The following is a 23257-nucleotide window of genomic DNA, read 5'->3' as shown; positions in this document are numbered from 1 at the left end:
GGGACGTGTCTGAAAGATGAGATGGGCAGGCATTGTGTGCATGCGTGGGAGAGCCATCTTGGGCAGCCTTTCATTGTGGGAGCAACCTTATTTCTAGAGGAGCTGGGAGGGCCGTTGCAAGCGCACATATACGAGTTCTTCTTCCAGAGCCTGTGCGCGCTCCCATCGCTAAATAGGCATGTTCTCTTTCTGTCTGTCTCTCCCTCTTTCCTGTCACTCCCCCTCCTCCCAGCTTTGGTGAGCGAGACTTTCCAGAGAGCTCTCCCTGCAGCAGCATTAGCAAGTGGACGACGAGTGATCAGTTGTGTCAAAGGTACCACTGACCCCGCTGCCGCAAAGCAGCTCAATACAATACTCTTAGGCGGCTTCAGTGGTGGGTGCCTGGAGCCCCCTAGAATTCAGTGCCCAGGTGCCCCACACCCCCAGGTAAAGACTGCCCTGAGCACCACCTACTCCATCCTCCTGTCTTCCACAAGGCCTAATCAGTTATTATTTATTATTATCATTATTTATTAAACTTGTATACCACCCTTCATCCGTAGATCTCAGGGTGGTTAATAACATAAAATTACAATACAAAAAACATAATAAAGTTAGAACGACAACAAAACAATACCCCATCCCACACACAACGCGTTTAAAAGGGCATCAGATGTCAATCAGCCCAAGGCCTGCCTGAGCAATATGTGGTGGTGAAGGAGTCAGAAATATAGCTGGCTTTAGGAAATTGTGATGTTCTGACCCAAATCATTTTTTGCTACCTGAAACAGAGTCCTAATGCCACCACCACTTTTGGTTAAGCCTTGCTGCACCAATTCCTGCTTTTATATATCCTGTGCTATCTGACACAGGTTGCTCCATCTTGTTGAATGGCCATGCCTTGTTTTGAAATGCGGTAAAATCCAGGGCTGGGCCAAGACATTTTGCCACCTCCCCAATTCCATGTATAGAAGTCAACTTGACTGGAGCTGAATCTTGCTTTGACACTAGCAATCGGACAATACCATCCACTATACCTGAGATAGCTAAGGAGGTGCAGAGCAGGCTAGCTTAGGGGACACAGGTAGAATGCCAAACACATTGTTTGCCCCCTCCCCAAGCACCTGTCCACACTGCCTCGTGGAAGAGTAAGTCATGATCTGCCTTCCTGACAGGACACCCTTGTTTCAAATATTATTGCTATTATTAGTAGTAGTTGTAGTAGTAGTAGTAATAGTAATAATATAAAAGCAGCAGCAGCAACAACAACAAAATGGAAAGGGCAGCAGGAGGTAAATGGAGAAAACATGTTCCACAAACTGGAAAGAGTTACACCTCCTACCTGAGGTATGCCGTATTTGTCAATAATTTGCCAGATATACCAGTCTTCTCGCCTGGAAGCCTTGCGGAACTTGAAAGTGGTGACAAAGGCATATTCATCAGGAAGGCCTTGTGGGAAGACGTCTCTGGGGGAGGGCAAGAGAAAGAAAGCATTTAGGCTGTGTACATCTGGGCAAGAAGGTGTTCGAAGATCTGTGGTGGCACAATAAATCCATTGTTTCTGATATAATCATAATATTTTTCCTTATTCCACTCATTCTTTTCCCTTTATGGTCTCTGATTCTGCTTGCCTTGGAACACTACCAATCTGACCACAGAAAGTCATGGTAGAACTGCAAGTAAGTAAATAACTAGTTAATTGATCACATCAGTTAATAAGGGATGCACGTATAATGGAAAACAGCAGCTCTATCACACCTTTATACCTCTGGAAAAAAATATCCCATACACAACCTTCAATAATGAAGAGAGTTTAACAAGAGCTGCAGAATGCAGTAGCTGGTATTTCCCCCATCCTATCCAATTTGCCAACCAACTGGCAGATTGCAAAATTTGGATTAGTTGAAGATTCATCAGTGTGAATGGTGCCTTTTCAAAGTTTTTCCCAGTCATTCCTTACCAGACAGGAAACATGACTTATTTCCTTTGCCCAAGGTGCCAGCCAGTTGGCCTTATCCCTTCAAGGATATTCCATTACATGCCCCCCCTTCCATCCAGGATTTCCCATTTTTATTCCAAGGAATCAATCCACATCCATAGCCAACTGAACTTACACACTGGATTGGTTTTTTTTGCTTGCTTGCTTGTTTTATTTATTTGAGTCTATTCCATTTATACATTGCTTCCCATAAAAAAATCTCGAAGTGTTTTAACAATAAAAACATAAACAATAACAACAATTCAATATTATTATTTTTTAAATCCACACAAATAAACACACACACAATTTCATCTATTAAATGCCTTGGGATTTTCCTGAGCCTTCTCCCACTTTGGAGTAAATCTATACACCCCCCCCCAAAAAAAAAATGAGCCAAAAGTTGATCTGAGAACCTTTGGCTCAACTCAGTATTTAAGAGCATTCTATCTGGCAGCCAGGAGCACCAGGTTATATGACCCATCACAACCACACAGTTCTCCGTACTCCTGTCTATGAAGGCTCCTTCTCAATTTACACAATGTGGAAGGACTTGATAGAAGTCCCACAAATCTTGGATGCTTGCAGACTGCCACACTGGCTGCCAAACCTTGGGACCTCCTCTGGTGCTGGGCACAGATCAACGACCGGGTGTTCAGAAACACCCTGTTTTGGCATTTTACTTTTATAATGGTGGTTGGCAGCCTGGCCTGGAAAGGGTGAAGCTTAAATGGACGTGTCTTGTGCAAATAGGAAATGAAAGTGGCTACAAAGAACCTCTGGCAAGGAGAGTCTGTTCACAGCTGGCTGTAAGGAATGAGCCACTGTTTCTGTTGGCTTCCAAAATCAAAGGGCTCGTACTCAATCCAAATTTCAAACAAGATTCCCCCTTCCCTACAAATATATTCATTTATGGTTTTACTTATAGATTTACTGTTGGCCCAGCTGTTTGTAGCAAATGCTTTAAAGATCCCTTATTGTCTCCTTTTGGTCAAGGCTTCTATTTACTGAGGAAAAGATCTTACTCTGTTTTCTGGACAATGGGGAAGCTGCCAAGCCGAACATAAGAGCTGTGGATTCCGTTGTCCTTCATTCCAAATATCTCCCTCACACTGAATAATCCCATCAGGTCAAAACCTGCCAAAAAGGAAAGATACAAATATGGGAAACAGGTGGGGGACAAGCTGAGGTGAGGACAAACAAGTCAGATAGTTTTTTTCCCACTTCCTAAAGGTGATACACAGGGACGTGGGTGGCGCTGTGGGTTAAACCACAGAGCCTAGGACTTGCCGAACAGAAGGTTGGTGGTTCGAATCCCCGCGACGGGGTGAGCTCCCATTGCTCGGTCCCAGCTCCTGCCAACCTAGCAGTTCAAAAGCACGTCAAAGTGCAAGTAGATAAATAGGTACCGCTCTGGCAGGAAGGTAAACGGTGTTTCCGTGCACTGCTCTGGTTCACCAGAAGCAGCTTAGTCCTGCTGGCCACATGACTTGGAAGCTGTCTGTGGACAAACGCCGGCTCCCTTGGCCAACAAAGCGAGATGAGCGCCACAAACCGAGAGTTGGCCACAACTGGACCTAATGGTCAGGGGTCCCTTTACCTTTACCTTTAAAGGTGATACACAGGGAACACTATTTTGAATTTCATCGTGTGTCTTTGTGGAAGGAGAGCCTCACAAAACGTTAAGTCTTGTTTCTATAAGAGGGCTATGTGAGAAAAACAATAAGAACTTTACAATTGTGAGCATTTCCATTTATTTCCTTATTCAGTCGTTTTTTTGTTTGTTTTCTAAGTGCACACACAAACACAGAATAACAGTAATGATGCTATTGACGCAGATAAAAAAAATATCTGTAGATGGGGGAACACTTGCTTTCAATGGTACTGAACTACAGAGGAACAGTGAACTTACCGCACCAGAGCCAACAGCCTTACAAAATAACTTACAGCAGCATAAAATGAAGGTGAGCAAAGTACCCCTGATCTCACCAGGGGTTGTTTTCTCATCTATTGCTTCTCTCCTTGAGCTGTTGGAGTCCATCAAAGTGAGTTCTGAGGTTGTTATCCTAGGATAACTGCGCATGTAAACAGGTCCATATCTGACACAGATGGTGCACCCTATACTAAACTTTAAGCTCCCTTCTAAGGCCACTACTTTGTAGAGAACCAAAATCAATACCGTGTTTGGCACAGTGGGGAGGTGCGTTCTGGCCGTTCGCCAAGCTTGTAATTGCATTTATATTACAGGTTACGGTAATTGCCCTGCAGGTATTTTCTTTGTTTCTGGCAGCTTTTTTTTTCCTTCTTGGTTCTTTGCTCCATTTTCAATCAGCAGATGAAATAAGGCATTTATTACCATCCCTTGCCCTACAGCTTCACCCCTTGAAAGACCCAGGGAACAACTTTAATGGGAGAATTCTCTGACATATTGCCACTGGCCCCCAACTGCTCTAATAAAGTGCAGCCAATATATTACTTACCCTGACTCTAAGAGCTCCCAACTGGCCCTAATATAAAATAATAGCTTGGCTTCGCTGTAGAAACTCTATGAGAGCGTATATCAACAGGTTGTATTTACGCGTTCTCGTTCCTCCAGGTGTAGAAGGCAAGATGGAGCATTTCATGAGAAAATGATAACGGGTGATTGGATCAAAAGTTTCTCAGCTTGCAAAAAAAGAAGAAGTGCTGATTGGGTAAAGTGTGTGTGTGTGTGTGTGTCATTTTCATCCTGAGGACCACATCCTAGTATGGGCAGCCATCCAGGAACCACATGCCAAAGGTGTGCAGGGCCAGAGGAAAAAGTTGACCAGGCCAGAGACAAGAATGTTGCATCAGCCCAGCTCTTGCTGCTTATGTGACACCAGTGTGATGGCCTGTGACTTGGGCTCAGACTTGGAACTGGAGGAGTCTCGGTCTGCACAGGATCTTCTGCCTCAGGCGGCATCTGAACCGAGTCTGGGGCTTGATTCTGAAGATCCACAGTCTGCACAGGTTCCCCTGCAACAAGCACCAGCTGAGCTGAGTCAGGGGCCTGAGCCTGGCCTGGCTCCAGATGTGAGGATGACCTCGTTGCCCTCAGCTGGGCCATCATGTGCAGCTGCTCCACTACCAGTTGGGTCAGGAGAGGCTGAGGTGGCCTCTGGGTCTAGTAACCCACCGACATCTCCTGAGCTGCAGAGACTCAGGTCTGAGAGAAGGAGAGACCTGAGTACTCGCAGGAGGAGTGCTCGCCTTTGGGTGAGACAGGGAGGTGAGTCACTGGGGGATCAGGACTGGCCGTTACCCCGTCAGAGATAAAAGGCTGCCGGACCCCACCCCAGGTTGCGGGAACAACATTGCTGGAACCTGCCTGTTACCCTATGCCAGACCTAGCCTGGTGGAATCCTTGGATTCGGGACCGGACCTGAACCACATTGCTCTGGTTAACCCCCGGGCCCAGCACAACCAGCTTCAAGCCACCTTTGCGAAGATGGGATCACCCCAGCCTTGCAAAGGAGCACCCCCCCAGAAAAATGTGCCTGGGACCATTGCCCCAGCACCCCCCCACACCATGATGGCCTAAACTACTTCACAGGGTCACTGTAGAGGTTAAATGAGATGGAGGAGAACCATGCAGGGCACCTTCAGCTCCCTGGGGGGAAAGGAGGAAATGAATGCAATAAAGGCAATCCAAAATGCAATGCAACAAACAGTGGGTGCAGTATTTATGTGTACCAAATTTAAGCTGCTGGAGAAGTACCCTAGCCATTTTGAGTTCTGAGTCAGGGAGCTATTCAAGCATCCCTAAGACCCTCTCTCTAACCACACACACACACACACAGAGAGAGAGAGAGAGAGAGAGAGAGAGAGAGAGAGAGAGAGAGAGAGAGAACACATCAAACAATGTATAATTGGGCTGGCTGGAGGGGATCTCAAACTATCGATTAACAAAGGGCCTTGCACAGAGGTTAACCGGCCGGGGATGTCATCCTTTTTTTCATGTGTGCGGCTTCACAGGAAATATCTCTTCCTGAACATGTGTTCTTTGCAGCCTAGGATCCATTCCAAAGGCCTGCAGCTATGCATGAGCAGATTATCAGCCTTGCGAGGGAGATTAGCTAACGAGACTTCAATATTGAGGGCTTCCCAGTGCAGAGAGTGCAAAGGAAGGGCAGAACTAGTGTTGTTCCGAGGCAGGCGAACAACCATCAGGGCAGCTGATGTCTGCTGCAGCACGGGGCTGGTTTAATGTGCCTCTCTTCTTTGAGGATCAGCGGGCCACTGGCTCCTCTCTGCCAGCGTAAAACACATACAGCCCCTTGGAGAACGTTATAATTAGCTGGTGAGTCACTGGCATCTTAGGAATCCAATCTGCTCCTCTGCTGACCACAGGCCAGCAGAAAGAGAGGCACTGACAAGCAATCGCAGCCATCCCTGGCTATAATTGTAGGCTATTAGGTTTTACACACTGGCCCTGCAGCATTCGGTGCAAGGCCCCTGGCCATCCCACAACAAGCTATAAATAAGCACAGAGGCCCAGGCAGATGGATTGTTTTCTTGTTCATCTGTCGGGTGGGAAAGAAAGCCTTCAGTCTTCAAAGCAGACCTACACTACTTTAAGCTGAAGATCTGGGGACAGCATATCTCAGGGGTGGGAGACCTTAGGAATGTGAGACAAATGCAGCCCTCTGGACCTTTCTGTATGCCCCATGGAATTCTTCCTAGCCTGGTTCTCTCCCCAAACCATATCCATCTCCAGCCCTGCACTGTATCGTCCTATACTGGCAAACCATCCAAGTATCCCTATTTTCCAGGGACAGTCCTAGATTTATAGAAGCCATCCCAGTTTCTGATTTGATCCTGTAATGTCCTGCTTTTCCTTAAGGTAAAGGTAAAGGTACCCCTGCCCTTACGGGCCAGTCTTGACAGACTCTAGGGTTGTGCGCCCATCTCACTTAAGAGGCCGGGGGCCAGCGCTGTCCGGAGACACTTCCGGGTCACGTGGCCAGCGTGACAAAGCTGCATCTGGTGAGCCAGTGCAGCACACGGAAACGCCGTTTACCTTCCCGCTAGTAAGCGGTCCCTATTTATCTACTTGCACTTTGACATGCTTTCGAACTGCTAGGTTGGCAGGCGCTGGGACCGAACGACGGGAGCGCACCCCACCGCGGGGATTCGAAACGCTGACCTTTCGATCGGCAAGCCCTAGGCGCTGAGGCTTTTACCCACCCGCTTTTCCTTAGGACACCCCTATTTTCATCAGAGAAATATATGGAGTTATGCGACCCCCAAGACAAGAAAATAAGTAATGATCCAAACTTTAGAAGACATCTGAAGGCAGCCCTGTATAGAGAGGTTTTTAATATTTGATGTTTTATTATGCTTTTATATATGTTGCAAGCTGCCTAGAGTGGCGGGGGAATAATAATAATAATAATAATAATAATAATAATAATAATAATAATAATAATAGAATAGGGCATCTTATTTTCATTAGAGAAATGTTGTAGGGTATGCCAAACCTTAAAGCCAGTTTAACCAACAGTTGTTAGGTCCCACTGGCCCTCCCATAGATGTCTGACAGCTACTCTGCTAGCCCCAGCAATCTATGTATGGAGGAATGGCTTGTCCTACAGAGACCTAAGAGAGCAAATCCCAGATGGATTAAGCAGTTTTGATTATAAACATAGGCTGGTACCTGAATACGCCATACTGAAATCAATAGACTAACTCTTAGATTCCACTCATAGGCTCCATTCCTCAGGCAATCCCTGTGTGGATGACTGGGGTGTATACAGCTTACCAGTGAAATATTGGGGTGTTCCTCCTGAGATGCCCTATCCAGGGCTGTCTTACTCATAGGCGCTAGGGGTGCGGGGCACCCAGGCACCGGGCTCTCAGGGGTGCCAGGCTGTGATTTCGGGGCCTGAGAGTTGAGTCTGGGGAAGAGCCCACCTGTCGGTTGTTGCTCCACATAGGGGTCTTCTGCAGCGGGCAGCTCTGTGCCGCAAGTTCAGGGACGACTGATAAAGTGAGATGCTGAGGCGGCTGGCCAGCTCCGCTCTCCTGCGTGCCTGGGACTGGGCAACCGGGGGGGGGGGGGGGCACCAGGCAGATCTTTGCACCCCAGAACCGCATATGCTTAAGACAGCCTTGGCCCTATCTTACAAATTTCAAGGGAGGCAAAACAATAGCTATCGAGAAGAGTAAGATTTCCCAGAGGGCTTCTGCACATGCCTGCTTCTGATATATCAGAGGAAGAAGAAAGAGGGGGCAACAAGTTTTATTTAAGAAATAAAATAAAACAAAAATTCTAACCCCATTGAGTGAGTCACCCCAGAACTCGGGTAAAAGACAATCCCTATGCAACCCCCCCCCCCCACACACACACAAGCACTCCTCTCTCTATAGCCTCTGACATTCTATGGAAGTTTCTGCTTAAAATGAGCATCGGTAATAAATGCTGCATGGAAAATAACAAGACGAAACAGCAAAACCCACCAATGCACAGGAGCTATTTTCCATCCCATTTCCCCCAGTCCCGGCATTGACTTGCAGCCAGGGTTTCAGCCTGAGTCACGACTCGCTATTACTATGCTTGTTAAATCCTTAGTGGTGTTTCTGTGCATCGGATCAGAGACATGAGGAGTATGTTAAATTTGCCCGGAGGTTGCTGCATAATGCTTTGTCATTAGCACTGACTCAGACTCCTTGTTCCGGTTTTCCTCTCTCTCTCTCTATCTGTCTCTTTGTGTGTCTCTCTCTCTCTCTATTTGTGGGCTCCTGTAGTTATGCGCCCGCAATAAAAAATACTAATAAAAGAAACTTCAGAGAACAATGTGTCTCCATTTGCCTCCACTTTAACTTCATTATTCTTCCTCTGCTTTGCAGAAAACACAGGCGGTGAGAGGAGAGGTCAGAACCTCCTGCTCCAGTAAAAATCACAAACTTACTTACTTTGCTGCGCAACCACCACCCCCAAAATTGCAACTGCTCTCTACGGGACTGCCCTTTGAGACTAAGCCAAAGCCAAATATTGGTAAACCAATCATTGTCTGCCCACTAGACTCTTGGCAAAACACACACACACACCATTTCTTGCTTTTTAAAAATACTCTGAAGTACAGAAGAGCAACCTCTCTTGAGAAATCCCTCTAATTTCTCCAGAGCAAAATGAATCCTCAGTTTTAACTGTAGGCTAAAATCTATCAATGCTTTTACCAAAAAGAGTGGTACTTCGGGTTAAGAACTTAATTTGTTCCAGAGGTCCGTTCTTAACCTGAAACTGTTCTTAACCTGAAGCACCACTTTAGCTAATGGGGCCTCCCGCTGCCGCTGCACAATTTCTGTTCTCATCCTGAAGCATAGTTCTTAATGTGAGGTACTATTTTGGGGTTAGTGGAGTCGGTAACCTGAAGCATCTTTAACCCGAGGTACCACTGTATTTAATATCTATATGAAGCCATTGGATGCGGTCATTAGGAGTTTTGGAGCAAGGTGTCAGCACTGTGATGATGTTGACACACAGCTCTCCTTTCCCATAACATATGAATTGGGAAAGACTGTGAAAACTGTGAACCAGTGTCTTGATGCAGTTGTGGTCTGGATGAAGGCTGATCAACTGTGTTTGAATTGGTGGACAATGGGGGCTCTTTGGGTGGGGAGGGGTTCCCCATGTTTTGGAAATTGGCAAGTTTCCTGTTCTGAGTGGGATTGCAATCCCCTTTGAAGGAGCCAGTGTGAAGTTTGGGGGTAGTTCTGTTCTCATCCTGAAGCAAAGGTCTTAACCCGAGGTACTATTTCTGGGTTAGCGGAGTCTGTAACCTGAAGTGTCTGTAACCTGAGGTAACACTTTATGTCAGAAAAGAAAGTCCTCTAAGAAAACTGACTACGGATGCTACACTAGCATAGCAAAACTAGCATGCTTGTGTGAATGGCTAGCACAAATAATCCCTACACACAGGGCAGGAATATATGAAGACATTTTATACCAAGCAGGCCATTGTTCCACCTAGCTCAGTGTTGTCCACACTGGCTCACTGCCCATCCCTACCTGTGCAGAAGTGAACTTTGGACCTTCTCATGCAAAGTAGTTGCTCCATCACTGAGTTATGGTCCTTATGCCTGAATTGTGAACATTTCTTGGCAGAAAATAGCCCCTGCACATCTTATGCATGCAGAATAGTAAAAGGGCATGGGACCATTCCTCTGACCCTGATCTGGATTACAAATGTCTTCTTCATTATCTACACATGGGCATGGGTGTGTGAGGCAAGAAAGCCTACATATTTAGGTGCTCATTGAACCTGGAACTCTAAGAGATGGGGAGTTCCATGTTCCAAGCACATCTGTGTGCATCATGTTCCTTGTCTTTTTTTTTTTTTAAAAAAAAATATTATTAAGAATTTAAACAAAACATTTTATCTTAAAACATGTCATCCTTTATCCCCCCTCCCCCCTCCCCATAAAGTAACCCACACTCCCCTCCCCCACTGACTTCCCTCAGCTCCAATCTCTGGTTTATCTGCAAATGCTATTCTCTGCATGTTACAAGACTGTATAGGTCCTTAATTTGTCTGACTGGTTATTGTCAATAAAAAGTTTGTGAGTGTTTATTCAAAGCCTGCCAAGGAGTCCAATTCACTTTATTGTTTCTTTAAGTACTTCGTAAAAGGTTCCCATTCATCTTTTAAATCACAGTTCTCCTTGTCTTGTCTCGTAGTTTATGTGTCAATTTTGCCAATTCTGCGTGGTCCATCAGTTTCTCTTGCCATAGTTCTTTAGTCGGGATTTCCTCATTCTTCCATCCTTGTGCTATTAAGACTCTTGCCGCTGTTGTCGCATACATAAAGATATTTTCCAGCTTCCTTGGCAGGTCTTTTCCTACAATCCCTAACACATCATGTTCCTTGTCTTTGATGTATCCTGGCTAATTATTTGATAGTAAGGGTCAAGGCAATGGGAGCCACATAGTATTAGGTGTGGGGCCAAATGCACAGCCCTACAGCTCCACCCCCTCACTTGACATCCTTTTGAATTAGTAAGTTTGTATTTGTTTTGGTTTTGTGGCCTTTAAATATATATCCCCCCTGTACAGCAGAGATAGGGAACCTATGGCCTTCCTTATGTTGTTGAACTCAAACTCCCATCAGCCTCCTGGTCAATTGCCAAGGATGATGGGAAATATAGTCTGGAGACGGGTTATAACTGATGCATAACTATGTGCATTCAATCATCTGACAACTAAGGATTCATACATCTGACAAACTGCATGGGGAGAGGGGTCTTTAAATATTAGTTCCAACAATAGTTAGGTTCTGGAATAGGAAGCCTACACCTGAAATTTGCATTCCAAAAATGGACCTAGGGGTATCAAGTGGATTTATTAAAAAATAAATCACAACGCAGATGTAAATTCATGGTCCCCAATCTAGATTGAGAGACAAAGGGATAAAGCTCCAAAATAGGGCCCCATGTTAGTAATTTGGGTTGGGAGACCCTGTCCTCAAGGACAGAACCATGCAGTCATGGCCAAGTGTAAAAAGGTAAAGGACCCCTGAATGGTTACGTCCAGTCAAAGATGACTATGGGGTTCCGGCGCTCATCTCACTTTCAGGCTGAAGGCGTCAGCATTTATCCACAGACAGCTTTCCAGATCATGTGACCAGCATGACTAAACCACTTCTGGTGCAACAGAACACCGTGACAGAAACCAGAGCTCATGGAAACACCATTTACCTTCCCGCTGCAGTGGTACCTATTTATCTACTTGCACTGGCGTGCTTCAAACTGCTAGGTTGGCAGGAGCTGGGACAGAGCAATGGGAGCTCACTCCGTCACAGGGATTCAAACTACTGACCTTCTGATTGGCAAGCCCAAGAGGTTTAAACCACAGCACCACCTGTGCCCCAAGTGTAATGTGGCCCAGAAGTCTCTATTTTCTGTGTGCTTGTTATTCACAGACTTACTTCTTCCACTGTGCTATTTCTCCTGTTGAAACCCTTTTAGCTTCTCTTGAAATTCTTCAAATGTTCCACCTGAGGATCTGGACTCCCTTAACTGGATCTATAGTGTATTTGGTTACTTCTCAATGGCCAACTGAAGATGGAAACTGATATTCCCAACCCCAAGCATATTGCAGATAGCACCCCATTACCTGGAATATCGTCAGTTTCTCCATTGGTGTGCTTGAATCTGTCTCCTTCTACGTGGACACTGGGACACAGCACATCTGAGAAGAAAAGGGGGAACAAAAGATTTACATTAAAAATAAAGTAATTATTCAGGCCTCTAAATGGAAACTTTGACCCATCTAGTCAAGCATCCTATTATCACAGTGGCCAATCAGATGCCTTTGGGAAGCTCACAAGGCCAGGAGTCCAAAAAGTCCTCTCCGCTTGCTTGTGATTCCCAGCAATCGAAATTCATAAACCTGCTGCCTCTAATATTAGCAGCAGATTAGTGGTAATCACATCATGGGGCCCATTCTGGAGAAAAAGGTTCATTCTGGAGGTTTTCAGAGCATACCATCTGCGGGAGCTGAATTACTGCACGATAACACTCATTCATCTTCTTGCAATCAGAATTTAAAATTTTGCAACAAAGGGATATTAAAATATAAATCGCCATAAAAACAAGACAACCCAAGAATAAATAAAAACATATCAAGCTCCAGAATCACAAATGTTCAGAACTTAAAATTGAAAAATTCTCCCAAATCATTTTAAAAATGAAATCTCATTGGGGTGGAATCTAGAAACATAAAAACTGCTTTGAAAATGAACTTTTTAAAGAAGCGTTGTAAAAAAGACATTGAATTTTCCATAAGGCTCACCATCGCCATCTAGTGCCACATTGTATATTGCCCATAAAACACACTTAAAACATTTTATTTGCAGCTGTATAGCGGAGTCCTGGCAGTTAGAACTGTATGGGGTTCCAAAAAGTAATCTATACCATTGTCCATGACATTGCCACTACTAGCATACTATATATGTTACCCTACATGTAGCTAGCTTGTTTGCAGTGGCCAGGAACCATCTACATTTGAAATAATTTTACCTCTACTATGGATGTCAGAGAATTTAGGTGCATTCTGCTTGGTTACTAATTGCTAGAGAACGTGCAACAGTGACTCTGATCTGATTTTAATGCTGTTATATCCTTTCAACAGCTGCAACTTTCTTTACGTTTTGCAATTGTGTCTCCTGATCACTCTTTCTGTTTCCTCCCAGCTAAGCACGCATGGAAACATTAAGTTGTTTTTCCCTAGAGCAAAGGCTAATTTCTGAATAACGGTGAAAATGGACCAAGCAGAGTTATTTAATGAACAATGGAAAATCAGTGAAAATCACGGAGACGAAGAAGCAGGAAGCTGACAGGCAGTGCTACCTCCTGAACAGGTTGCAAAGAGGAAGGAAGGGAGGGAGGGAGGGAGGGAGGGAGGGAGGGAGGAAGGAAGGAAGGAAGGAAGGAAGGAAGGAAGGAAGGAAGGAAGGAAGGAAGGAAGGAAAGTGGACCACAGTGTTCGGTGTGGCATTCCCACTGCTTCCCTAAAAAAATCAGCCTCCACAGTGGAAGTTGTGAACCAACAACACCATCTATTTCCAGGGATCCCAATTTATTTCCTGAGGCTTTAATGAGTAGCCATGTAAGGAACAGGTTAGATGATTCTATGAATTGACTGTCCCTGTCTTGCCATTGTGACACCATCATTTTCCCATAATCCCTGTGCTCTCTTTGCCAATAGGGTCCATCTTTCTCTCTCTCCTTTTTCTCTGTCTTTGCAAAGAGCCTTTGCTCAACACAAAAGTTATCCAAATAACTTTTTTTAAAAAAAAACCAAACCCTGGCACCAAGACAGATTTGCTGGCTACAGGTATCTCCTAGACCAGGAAAGCCATTATTAAATGGGCCAGCCGGATGCTTTGGAAGCTGCTGCTGATAAATCACTTCTATTATCCCAACAGCTGTAGGCATTTTGTTAGCATATGGGAAACATCAACCAATTGCACCAAGTTACCGTGGGTGGATGAATCCAGCTCGAGGCTGCACAGCAGGCTGCTCTTAACCGCATTTCCGCAAATGTGAGGGGCGAAATGGCACTTTTGCCACATTGTCAAGAAATGTCCAGAACACAGAGCTGTATTTATTAGAACGTCTGCTTAGTGGGATCTGACATTCACCTGCTTTTCCCGATGGGGTGAAGGTTATCACTTGATTATTATTATTAGCAGATTGGCCAATTACACATTGGGAGAAAAGAGGAAATTCATCCCCAAAAAAATGATGACAAAATTTGCAAGGAATATGCTGATTTACATGTATAGATGAAAATATAAAAATATAAAAATAATGAATATGATAGAAATATAAGACATCTCATTATAGGTGGAGGGGGAAAACTGTGACATGCACTGGATCAATCTGCTGTCCAGGTGCTATTGACAGACAAACTCAAGGGCCTCTTCTCCACTCTTCTGGTACTTTCAACAGAACATAGACTGGATTGGCCTTCAAACACCTTAGGGTGGGGAGACTCCAGCTCTCATCAACCCTAACCGGTATGGCTAATGGTCCAGGTGCCAACTTGAATAAAATATTGTGGGGACCCAGGTAAGCCCTAACCCACATAATAATCATACAATGCAGCATGCACACACAATTTGATTGGGAATGCCCATCAACTTTGAGGGCGAGTCTCTGGCCCCCTCAAATATTTTATTGTGGGGGCCGAAGCCCCCGCAGCCCCTAGGAATTGGCTCCTATGGTCGGATATGATGATGGGACTTACAGTGCAACAAGAAGGGCTCCCCACTCCTGAAATAAAGGACGCCATCATATAGAGGACACCGTCAAGTAGATCTTCAAATTCGAGGAGAATTCAGGAATACCCTGAATGTGGATTGCCCTTTACAGAGTAAAGACAGGAAGGAAGGAAGGCCCCTACCCTCAGGAACATATGATCAAAAAGTTGACACAGAGAAGGCAATAATAATAATAAATTTTTATTTGTGCCCCACCCTCCCCGGCCAGAGCCGGGCTCAGAGCAGCTAACATTATATAAATAATACAATATGCATAAAACAAGCAATCAATCGATTAAAATGCATCCCAAAATTAATTCAAATAAGTTAAAGTTAAAACTGGACAAATGACAACCCTCAGGTTAAAATTGAAAGCAGTTAATACTCCCCAGGACCAACTGTTTCCACTGATATTATAAGGACCTGTGAGTGGGCTGGGAAACTTCCTTCGTGCTTGTTCTTATGCAAAGAAAAAATGAGTCAGACTGAACCCTGACCAAAGGCCTGGTGGAATAGCTCCATCTTGCAGGCCCTGCAGAAGGATGTCAAATCTTGCAGGGCCCTGGTCTCTTGTGAGAGAGCATTCCACCAGGCTGGGGCCACAGTTGAAAAGGATGGGGACTGCTGAGCCAAGGCGAGCATTAAGGAAAATGTGGCTGTACGCTCTGAAAGAGTTCCAAATGGGTTTCCAGTCCAGCATGATGTATTGTGCCTGTGGCATGGAGCGAGGGTGGAGCAGGAGAGCGAGTGTCATGGTGTGACAGAAAATGGGTTCAAAATAAGTGTACAGCTTACACAAAGTTTGCCAAGGGACAAGCTTTTAGTCAATGGGCAACTCAAGTGCTGAGCACTACATTCAGATACATCAGCCACTCAGTTCATTGGCTAAATAAGAGGGCTGGTGTTAACACAATTTCTCCACAAGCTGCCTTGGAAGACCACAAATATTTGGCTCTTCCTTTCCAGGAAATATTTCCATTCCAGATAGTCACTATCAGAACACCTCTTCCCTCCCAATCCAGTTCCCTTTTCAGCCATGTCTTTTTTTTAGATAGTATGTCTCTGGGCGGTCTTCCTTTTTTGTGATCTGTAAGCAGCTCTGAGAGCCTTTTTTTGGCTGAAGAGCAGAGTTAGAAAAAAAGAAGATGATGTTTTAAACGAACAAATAAATGGCCTGCACCCACTCAGGATGTATGGAAAATGCTAGGGGATGGAAGGCAAGCTCAGGACATCACAACCCTGTTACTTGCAACCTGAGTATCTGGCAGCCATGCCTGTCCCTGAGTTGAGTTCTGCCTTGAAGCATGAGTACAGTGGTGCCTTGGTTTAAGAACAGCTTAGTTTATGAACAACTTGGATTAAGAACGCTGCAAACCCGGAAGTAGGTGTTTTAGTTTGTGAACTTTCCCTTGGACGCAGAACAAGTTTCGCTTCCTGTTGAGTGTGTTCCATTTGTAAATTGAGTCCCCCGCTGCTATGGGAAAGCACGCCTTGGTTTAAGAATGCTTTGGTTTAAGAACGGACTTCCGGAACAGATTAAGTTCGTAAACCAAGGTACCACTGTAGTAGTGATGTCTTGCACATGACCTGGATAGCTCAGTCGGATAGAGATGTTGGGATGCGTCTGGGAAGATGGGGGCATTTGGCAGGCCCCCAGCTGGCTCCAGCCACCAGCCAGCAGCTGGGAGAACTCTGGTTCCTGGAACAGCATCAGTCAGCGACTCAAGTCTCCAAAACATTCAGAAGCTGAGCACACTCTTATCAGCAGAGTGAATAACTTCTCATAACGGAAGAGGCGGACAGAGACATGTGTAAGCATATTTACAGGCGTTTATCCAGCATCAGGAACAAAGGAAAAACCATGTCTGCTTCCCTTTGTGTCCAAGCAAACAGCAGCATAGCAAAGCTATATGCAATGGAAGTTCCCAGCAGACTGTGCTGGAAGTAAACAGACATGTGACATACAACAATTCCACATGCCTGTTCTAAAGGTGGAATGGAACTATATCCCAACATCAGCATGGTGATGATAACAACAAGGTTGCAGGTTCAATCCCTGTATGCAACAGCTGCATATTCCTGCATTGCAGGGAGTTGGATGATGATTCACAGGGTCCCTTCCAACTCTCCAATTCTATGATTCTATGCCTGAACTCATGAAGTCATAGAATCATGGAATCAGAGTTGGAAAGGACCCTGAGGGTCATCTAATCCTGAAATGCAGTTATCTCAGCTAAAGAATCCATGACAGATAGCCATCCAACCTCTGTTCAAAAACCTCCAAGGAAGAAGAGTCCTTTATCAGTCTTTATCAATATGCATTAGCAGTCAGAATCATAGAATCATAGAATCATAGAGTTGGAAGAGACCACAAGGGCCATCGAGTCCAACCCCCTGCCAAGCAGGAAACACCATCAGAGCACTCCTGACATATGGTTGTCAAGCCTCTGCTTAAAGACCTCCAAAGAAGGAGACTCCACCACACTCCTTGGCAGCAAATTCCACTGTCGAACAGCTCTTACTGTCAGGAAGTTCTTCCTAATGTTTAGGTGGAATCTTCTTTCTTATAGTTTGGATCCATTGCTCCGTGTCCGCTTCTCTGGAGCAGCAGAAAACAACCTTTCTCCCTCCTCTATATGACATCCTTTTATATATTTGAATATGGCTATCATATCACCCCTTAACCTCCTCTTCTCCAGGCTAAACATGCCCAGCTCCCTTAGGGGGTATGGTGGAATAAGACGAGAAAGACCTGCCTCTATAGGGTGGCAGGTCACTTCTTCACTTATTTCCAAGTGCCTTTCGGATGTCTAGATGAGGTCACCCTCAGAATTTCCATGTATTTTATAGGACTGTTTACAGCCCTGTCCACTGACCTCCTTTGGCTGCAAGGCAATCCTTAAGAATGGGATCAATCACCAAAGCAGACAACATGCTTGCCTGATGACTCACCCGGGCAGGAAGAAGGCACAGCAACAGGCGGCGACATATCAATCGCAAATAGCAAGAAAGCATCATAAAACACCCCAAATGGAACACCAGCTGAGCACAGGCTTTCCACACACAAACACACTTATTTCCAGCATAGTTTTTCCTTCCAGTCTTTTCCTCATTGAAAAAGAGTTTTCTTAGATGGTACACAACACCAGTGCAGTTAGGGAAAATGTACAAAACTAGTTCAAATATATGGAAAAGGAAGGGACATTTTATCATATGTGGTGGGATTGTAATGTACGGTAATTAAAAAAAATTGGGAAATGATATACAATGAATTGAAGAAAATGTTCCATTTAACATTTGTTAAAAAACCTGAAGCATTTTTGTTGGGGATTGTAAGGAAAGACCTGCCCAAAAAGCTGAAAAACATCTTCATGTATGTGACAACGGCCACAAGAGTTCTGGTAGCACAAGGATGGAAGACTGAAGAAACCCCAACTAAAGAATCATGGCAAGAAAAATTGACGGACTATGCAGAACTGGCAGAACTGACATATAAGCTACGGGACAAGGAGAACTGTGACTTTAAGGATGAATGGGAACCCTTTACAAAGTATCTGAAGATGCAACAAAGCGAACTGGACTCCTTAGCAGGTTTTAAATAAACATTCACAAACTTTTTATTGATAATAATCAGCTAAATAGTTTGGGGATCTATACAACTTTGTAACATGCAGAAAACAGCAGTCTCAGATAAACCAAAGACTGGAACTGAGGGAAGTCGGGGGGTGGGGGTGGGTGGGGTTTGTGTGGGAGGGTGGGGGGAGGGAGGAAAAATGGGGGGACGGACAAGGATGATATGTTTTTGGATAATATGTCTTGTTTTAACTTTGAATAAAAAAAACTTTTTTAAAAAAAGAGATTGGAAAAAGAAGAGTTTTCTTTACTAGAGGTGCACTGAGCAATTAGTGTTCCCATATACCATACGAAGCTAGGCTTTTACCCCACTGAGGATTAAGTTTCAGCCCTACGAGTCCAGTGGGTATTTGATGGAAGGTGGACTGCTTGCTTCGTTTACACAACCTTCCCCCCAAGCTCGACGCTGTCAGAGGAGGAATGGTGGAGACTGCCTCCCCAGCCTGACCCTTCTATCCCTGCCCTTACCACATGTAAGTGTTCAAGAATAGCTCTTTCTGCAGATTCCATCATTCTGCATTACAAGCACGGACTATATGACAACTCCGGTTTCCTGTGCCACATTTTAATGGGTGTGCAGATGTGTCATCCAGTGACATGCCTATAAACAGTCCCCCTGAGACTTGGGGTGGATAAACCTAGTTCAGTTTCTATTTTGCCAATGTTAAACTGAGTCCTTGGCATTTCTGCTTCAGTTTGCAGTGTTGTTGTTGTTTTTTGTTTAAGTCCTTACAAACATTTTGCCTAGCCCGCATATATATATATATATATATATATATATATATATATATATATGCAAGTAATTTCCTCCGTTGTTCTTGTTGTTGTTTATACCCCACCCATCCGGCTGGGTTTCCCCAGCCACTCTGGGCAGCTCCCAACAGATTAAAAACAGAATAAAATATCAAACATTAAAAATTTCCCAAAACAGGGATGCCTTCAGATGTCTTCTAAAATTCAGGTAGTTGTTTATTTCCTTGACACCTGATGGGAGGGCGTTGCACAGGGCGGGTGCCACTACCGAAAAGGCCCTCTGCCTGGTTCCCTGTAACCTCACGTCTCACGGTGAGGGAACCGCCAGAAGGCCCTTGGCGCTGGACCTCAGTGTCATGTTGGTAGGTTCATTTCACTAATATATATACTTCCACTAATATATATATACTTTCCCCTAATCTACTCATCTTTGGACATGGCTTCTGGTTAGAGAACCACACCATAAAATCTGGAGAACTGTGAGTTTCAAAGAATAGATATGTTTCAGTTTGTACAGTGGTACCTCAGGTTAAGAACTTAATTCGTTCTGGAGGTCCATTCTTAACCTGAAACTGTTCTTAACCTGAGGTACCACTTTAGCTAATGGGGCCTCCTGCTGTCGCCGCGCTGCCACCATGCGATTTCTGTTCTCATCCTGAAGCAAAGTTCTTAACCCGAGGTACTATTTCTGGGTTAGCAGAGTCTGTTTACCTGAAGCATCTGTAACCTGAAGCATCTGTAACTTGAAGCGTCTGTAACCTGAGGTACCACTGTATATTTCAGGGTGGAACGTTCAGACCAGAAAGGATCAAATTGAACAGAAAGCCAAAACAGACCCATTCCCCATTTGCACCTGAGACATGGGGGACAAAAATTCAGTCTCTCAAACATTCCACCTCAACGTGAGACAGTTTCCTCCCCTCCAACGCAAGCTCAAGTAGCCAGTGCCAAGAGAAACAAGCCGCCTCCCTCACTAACAAGCGCTGATCTAAGTTCCTTGTCCCTACCAGCTGGCCATCGAAGGAGCGGGAACTGGAATTGATCTGAGGAAATGAAGGGTGACGAGAAACAGGAGGCCAGACGCCGATAGAGGCAGAGATGAGGTCATTGCTATGGAGACGTATGGGCCTCTGAGGCAGCACGCACTGAAGCTTACAAGATTCAGCTCAAGGTCTTGTGGCCTTTAATTAACTGGAAGGATTGACAGTGAGCTCGGTTGGGTTATTAGGTGAGACCAATCAATACTGGGGAATTTTGTGCTTTGGGTTGCCCGGTATTCCCCATAGATCAGGGGCAGGAATAATGAGTCCATTGTTTCCTTCCAGATTCCAGCTTTGGTCATGCATCTGGGGTGCAAGGGGTGCTATTTGGGGGGAGAGGCCGTAGATCAGTGGTAGACTACATCCACATTCTTCAGCATCTCAGTTTAAAGAAAAATCTCAGACATCATGTATTAGGAACTACTTCTCCCTGGAACCCTGAAGAGCAACCACCAGTCAGAATACACAGTATTGATCTAGGCAGCCCATTGTTCTGACACAGGATTAGGCAGCTACATCCGTTCATACCTTTTCCAATGAACTAGCCATTTCAACCCTGTGCTCTGACAGGTCACTGGATATCTCTAGCAGGTGTCTGAACTTACTGACTTCATACAATCCATTTCTATAGAGAACGTGACAACGCAAAGTGACAGTTTCCTTTTTGTTTCTCACTGGTGACTTCTTCTAATAAAAATGCTCTTGTGGAGTGAAACAAAAAAGCAGCTTCAGGAAGCTCAGCCATTTAAAGCTGGCAATGTGTTTCCCTAAATGACTTACAAGCTAGATTTGAGACAATGTATTCTCTTCTACTTGGGACGCGGGTGGTGCTGTGGGTTAAACCACAGAGCCTAGGACTTGCTGATCAGAAGGTCGGCGGTTTGAATCCCTGCGACGGGGTGAGCTCCCGTTGCTCGGTCCCTGCTCCTGCCAACCTAGCAGTTTGAAAGCACAAAGTGCAAGTAGATAAATAGGTAATGCTCCGGCGGGAAGGTAAATGGTGTTTCCGTGCGCTGCTCTGGTTCGCCAGAAGCGGCTTAGTCATGCTGGCCACATGACCAGGAAGCTGTACTCCGGCTCCCTCTGCCAGTAAAGCGAGATGAGCGCCACAACCCCAGAGTTGGCCATGACTGGACCTAATGGTCAGGGGTCCCTTTACCTTTATTCTCTTCTACATAATGCTATGATTCTCCTCCAAACCAAGGCTCGCTCGCTCTCTCTCTCTCTCTCTCTCTCTCTCTCTCACACACACACACACACACACACACACAACAAGGGGGCCCTGTCATTGCCGGATTTACATATAAGATAACAAGCTATAGCTTAAGGCTCCACTCTTTTGGGCCCCCCCAAAAAAATGTAAAGGAAAAAAAACCTGGATGTACATTTCCAAAATATAAGATAAAAAACAAATAAAATAAAACCTACATACAGCAACAGTGTTTTGTGTTGTGTTGTGTACTATTATGTAAGTAATGGGCATCGCCTGCTAGTCTTCTCCCTAAAATATCACATATAAAGGGCCCCATTACCTTCAGTAGCTTAGGGCCTCATCAAACCTAAATCATGCCCTGGGGCCCTTTTTGACAACATTACAGATCCTCCAAGTGTCCCTATTTTCCAGGGACATCCCTGATTTAGAGAAGCCATCCCAGTTTCTGATTTGATCCTGGAACATCCCACTTTTCCTTAGGGTGTCCCTATTTTCATGGGGAAAATGTTGGAGGGTATGGAGTTATCCGACCCCCAAGCTGTTTGAAGGCAATCCTGTATAGGGAAGTTGTTTTTTTTAATGTTTCATATTTTATTATGTTTTTATATATGTTGGAAGCTGACCAGGGTGGCTGGGACAACCCAGTAAGATGTGTGGAGTATAAATAGTAAAATTATCCTTGTGGAATGGGACACCCCTATTTTCTTCAGAGAAATGTTGGAAGGTTATGGCATTAGTATAAGTATGGTCATACGTTGGTTCTCAAATGGAATCTGTTCCGGAAGTCAGTCTGACTTCAGAAAACGTTTGAAAACCAAGGTGTGGCTTCCAATTGGCTGCAGGAGCTTCCTGCACTCAATCAGAAGCCAGGGAAGCCGCATAGGATGTTCAGCTTCCAAAAAACGTTTGCAAACTGGAACACTCACTTCTGGGTTTGCAGTGTTCGGGAGCCAAAACATTCAGGTCACAAGGCATTCCAGAACCAAGGTACGACTGTATAAAATATGCATTAGGGCAATACCTGGTCAAGCAAGATGCCACAAAGTAGTGTGCAAGCTTTGAATTTCCCAGAATTCTTCATTACAGTGGTACCTCGGGTTACATACGCTTCAGGTTACATATGCTTCAGGTTAAAGACTCCACTAACCCAGAAATAGTATCTTGGGTTAAGAACTTTGCTTTAGGATGAGAAAAGAAATCGTGCTTCGGCAGCGCGGCAGCAGCAGCGGGAGGCCCCATTAGCTAAAGTGGTGCTTCAGGTTAAGAACAGTTTCAGGTTAAGAACAGACCTCCGGAACAAATTAAGTACTTAACCCAAGGTATCAGTGTAGTCTACATGCTAAAAACACACTACAGGAGTAACATCCAGCCTAATGAAGATTTCTCAGGACTTGTTTTGTGACATTATGCTTGAATTACCTTTGGCTCCTTGACAAAATGTTTAAGAGGGAATTGGCACTGCCATTGTCCGATTCCTCCACTTTCTTCCCCATACTGCAGCCCCCTGGAAGCTCACAGTCCAATACCTTGAAAACAGCTGTGCATTGATATTTTACACCTATACAGGTTGTTGTGTTGTCACCATGATGGGGTTCTTTGGTACAGTACATTTTACTATTCTTATTGTGTATTTAGGGTGGTATTCAACTACCATGTCCCATCAGCACAAGGATTTCTATTTGTTCAACAGGACTTCTCATTCCCCCTCATACCCTCCCCAAATTTGCTCTGGAGGGTTGAGGGAACCCCTAGAAGAGATTCCCCTAGAATAAGCAGAGAATGGTTCATTGCACAAATGTGAATCCTTGTGCTGACTGTGTTGGATACAACCTTCACCTTTCATGCCATTTTGTATATGTATTATTAGAACATATAG

General features: G+C 44.8%; 1 protein-coding gene across 1 annotated transcript in view; it reads right to left on the bottom strand.

Moving 5' to 3' along the window:
- COL22A1 (collagen type XXII alpha 1 chain) overlaps nucleotides 1–23257 on the bottom strand; it is a 195080-nt gene that overhangs the window by 124443 nt on the left and 47380 nt on the right. The window contains exons 4-6 of the mRNA XM_077932713.1: nucleotides 12093–12167; nucleotides 2983–3094; nucleotides 1322–1445 (exon numbers count right to left, since the gene is read on the bottom strand). Coding sequence (XP_077788839.1) covers nucleotides 1322–1445; nucleotides 2983–3094; nucleotides 12093–12167 — 311 coding nt within the window. The remainder of the gene's footprint in view (nucleotides 1–1321; nucleotides 1446–2982; nucleotides 3095–12092; nucleotides 12168–23257) is intronic.

This window comes from Podarcis muralis, chromosome 8 (assembly GCF_964188315.1).
Source record: "Podarcis muralis chromosome 8, rPodMur119.hap1.1, whole genome shotgun sequence".
Classification (NCBI taxonomy): Eukaryota; Metazoa; Chordata; class Lepidosauria; order Squamata; family Lacertidae; genus Podarcis; species Podarcis muralis.
The sequence above is the reverse complement of the archived record's forward strand: the minus strand, read 5'-3'. Positions and strand labels throughout refer to the sequence as shown.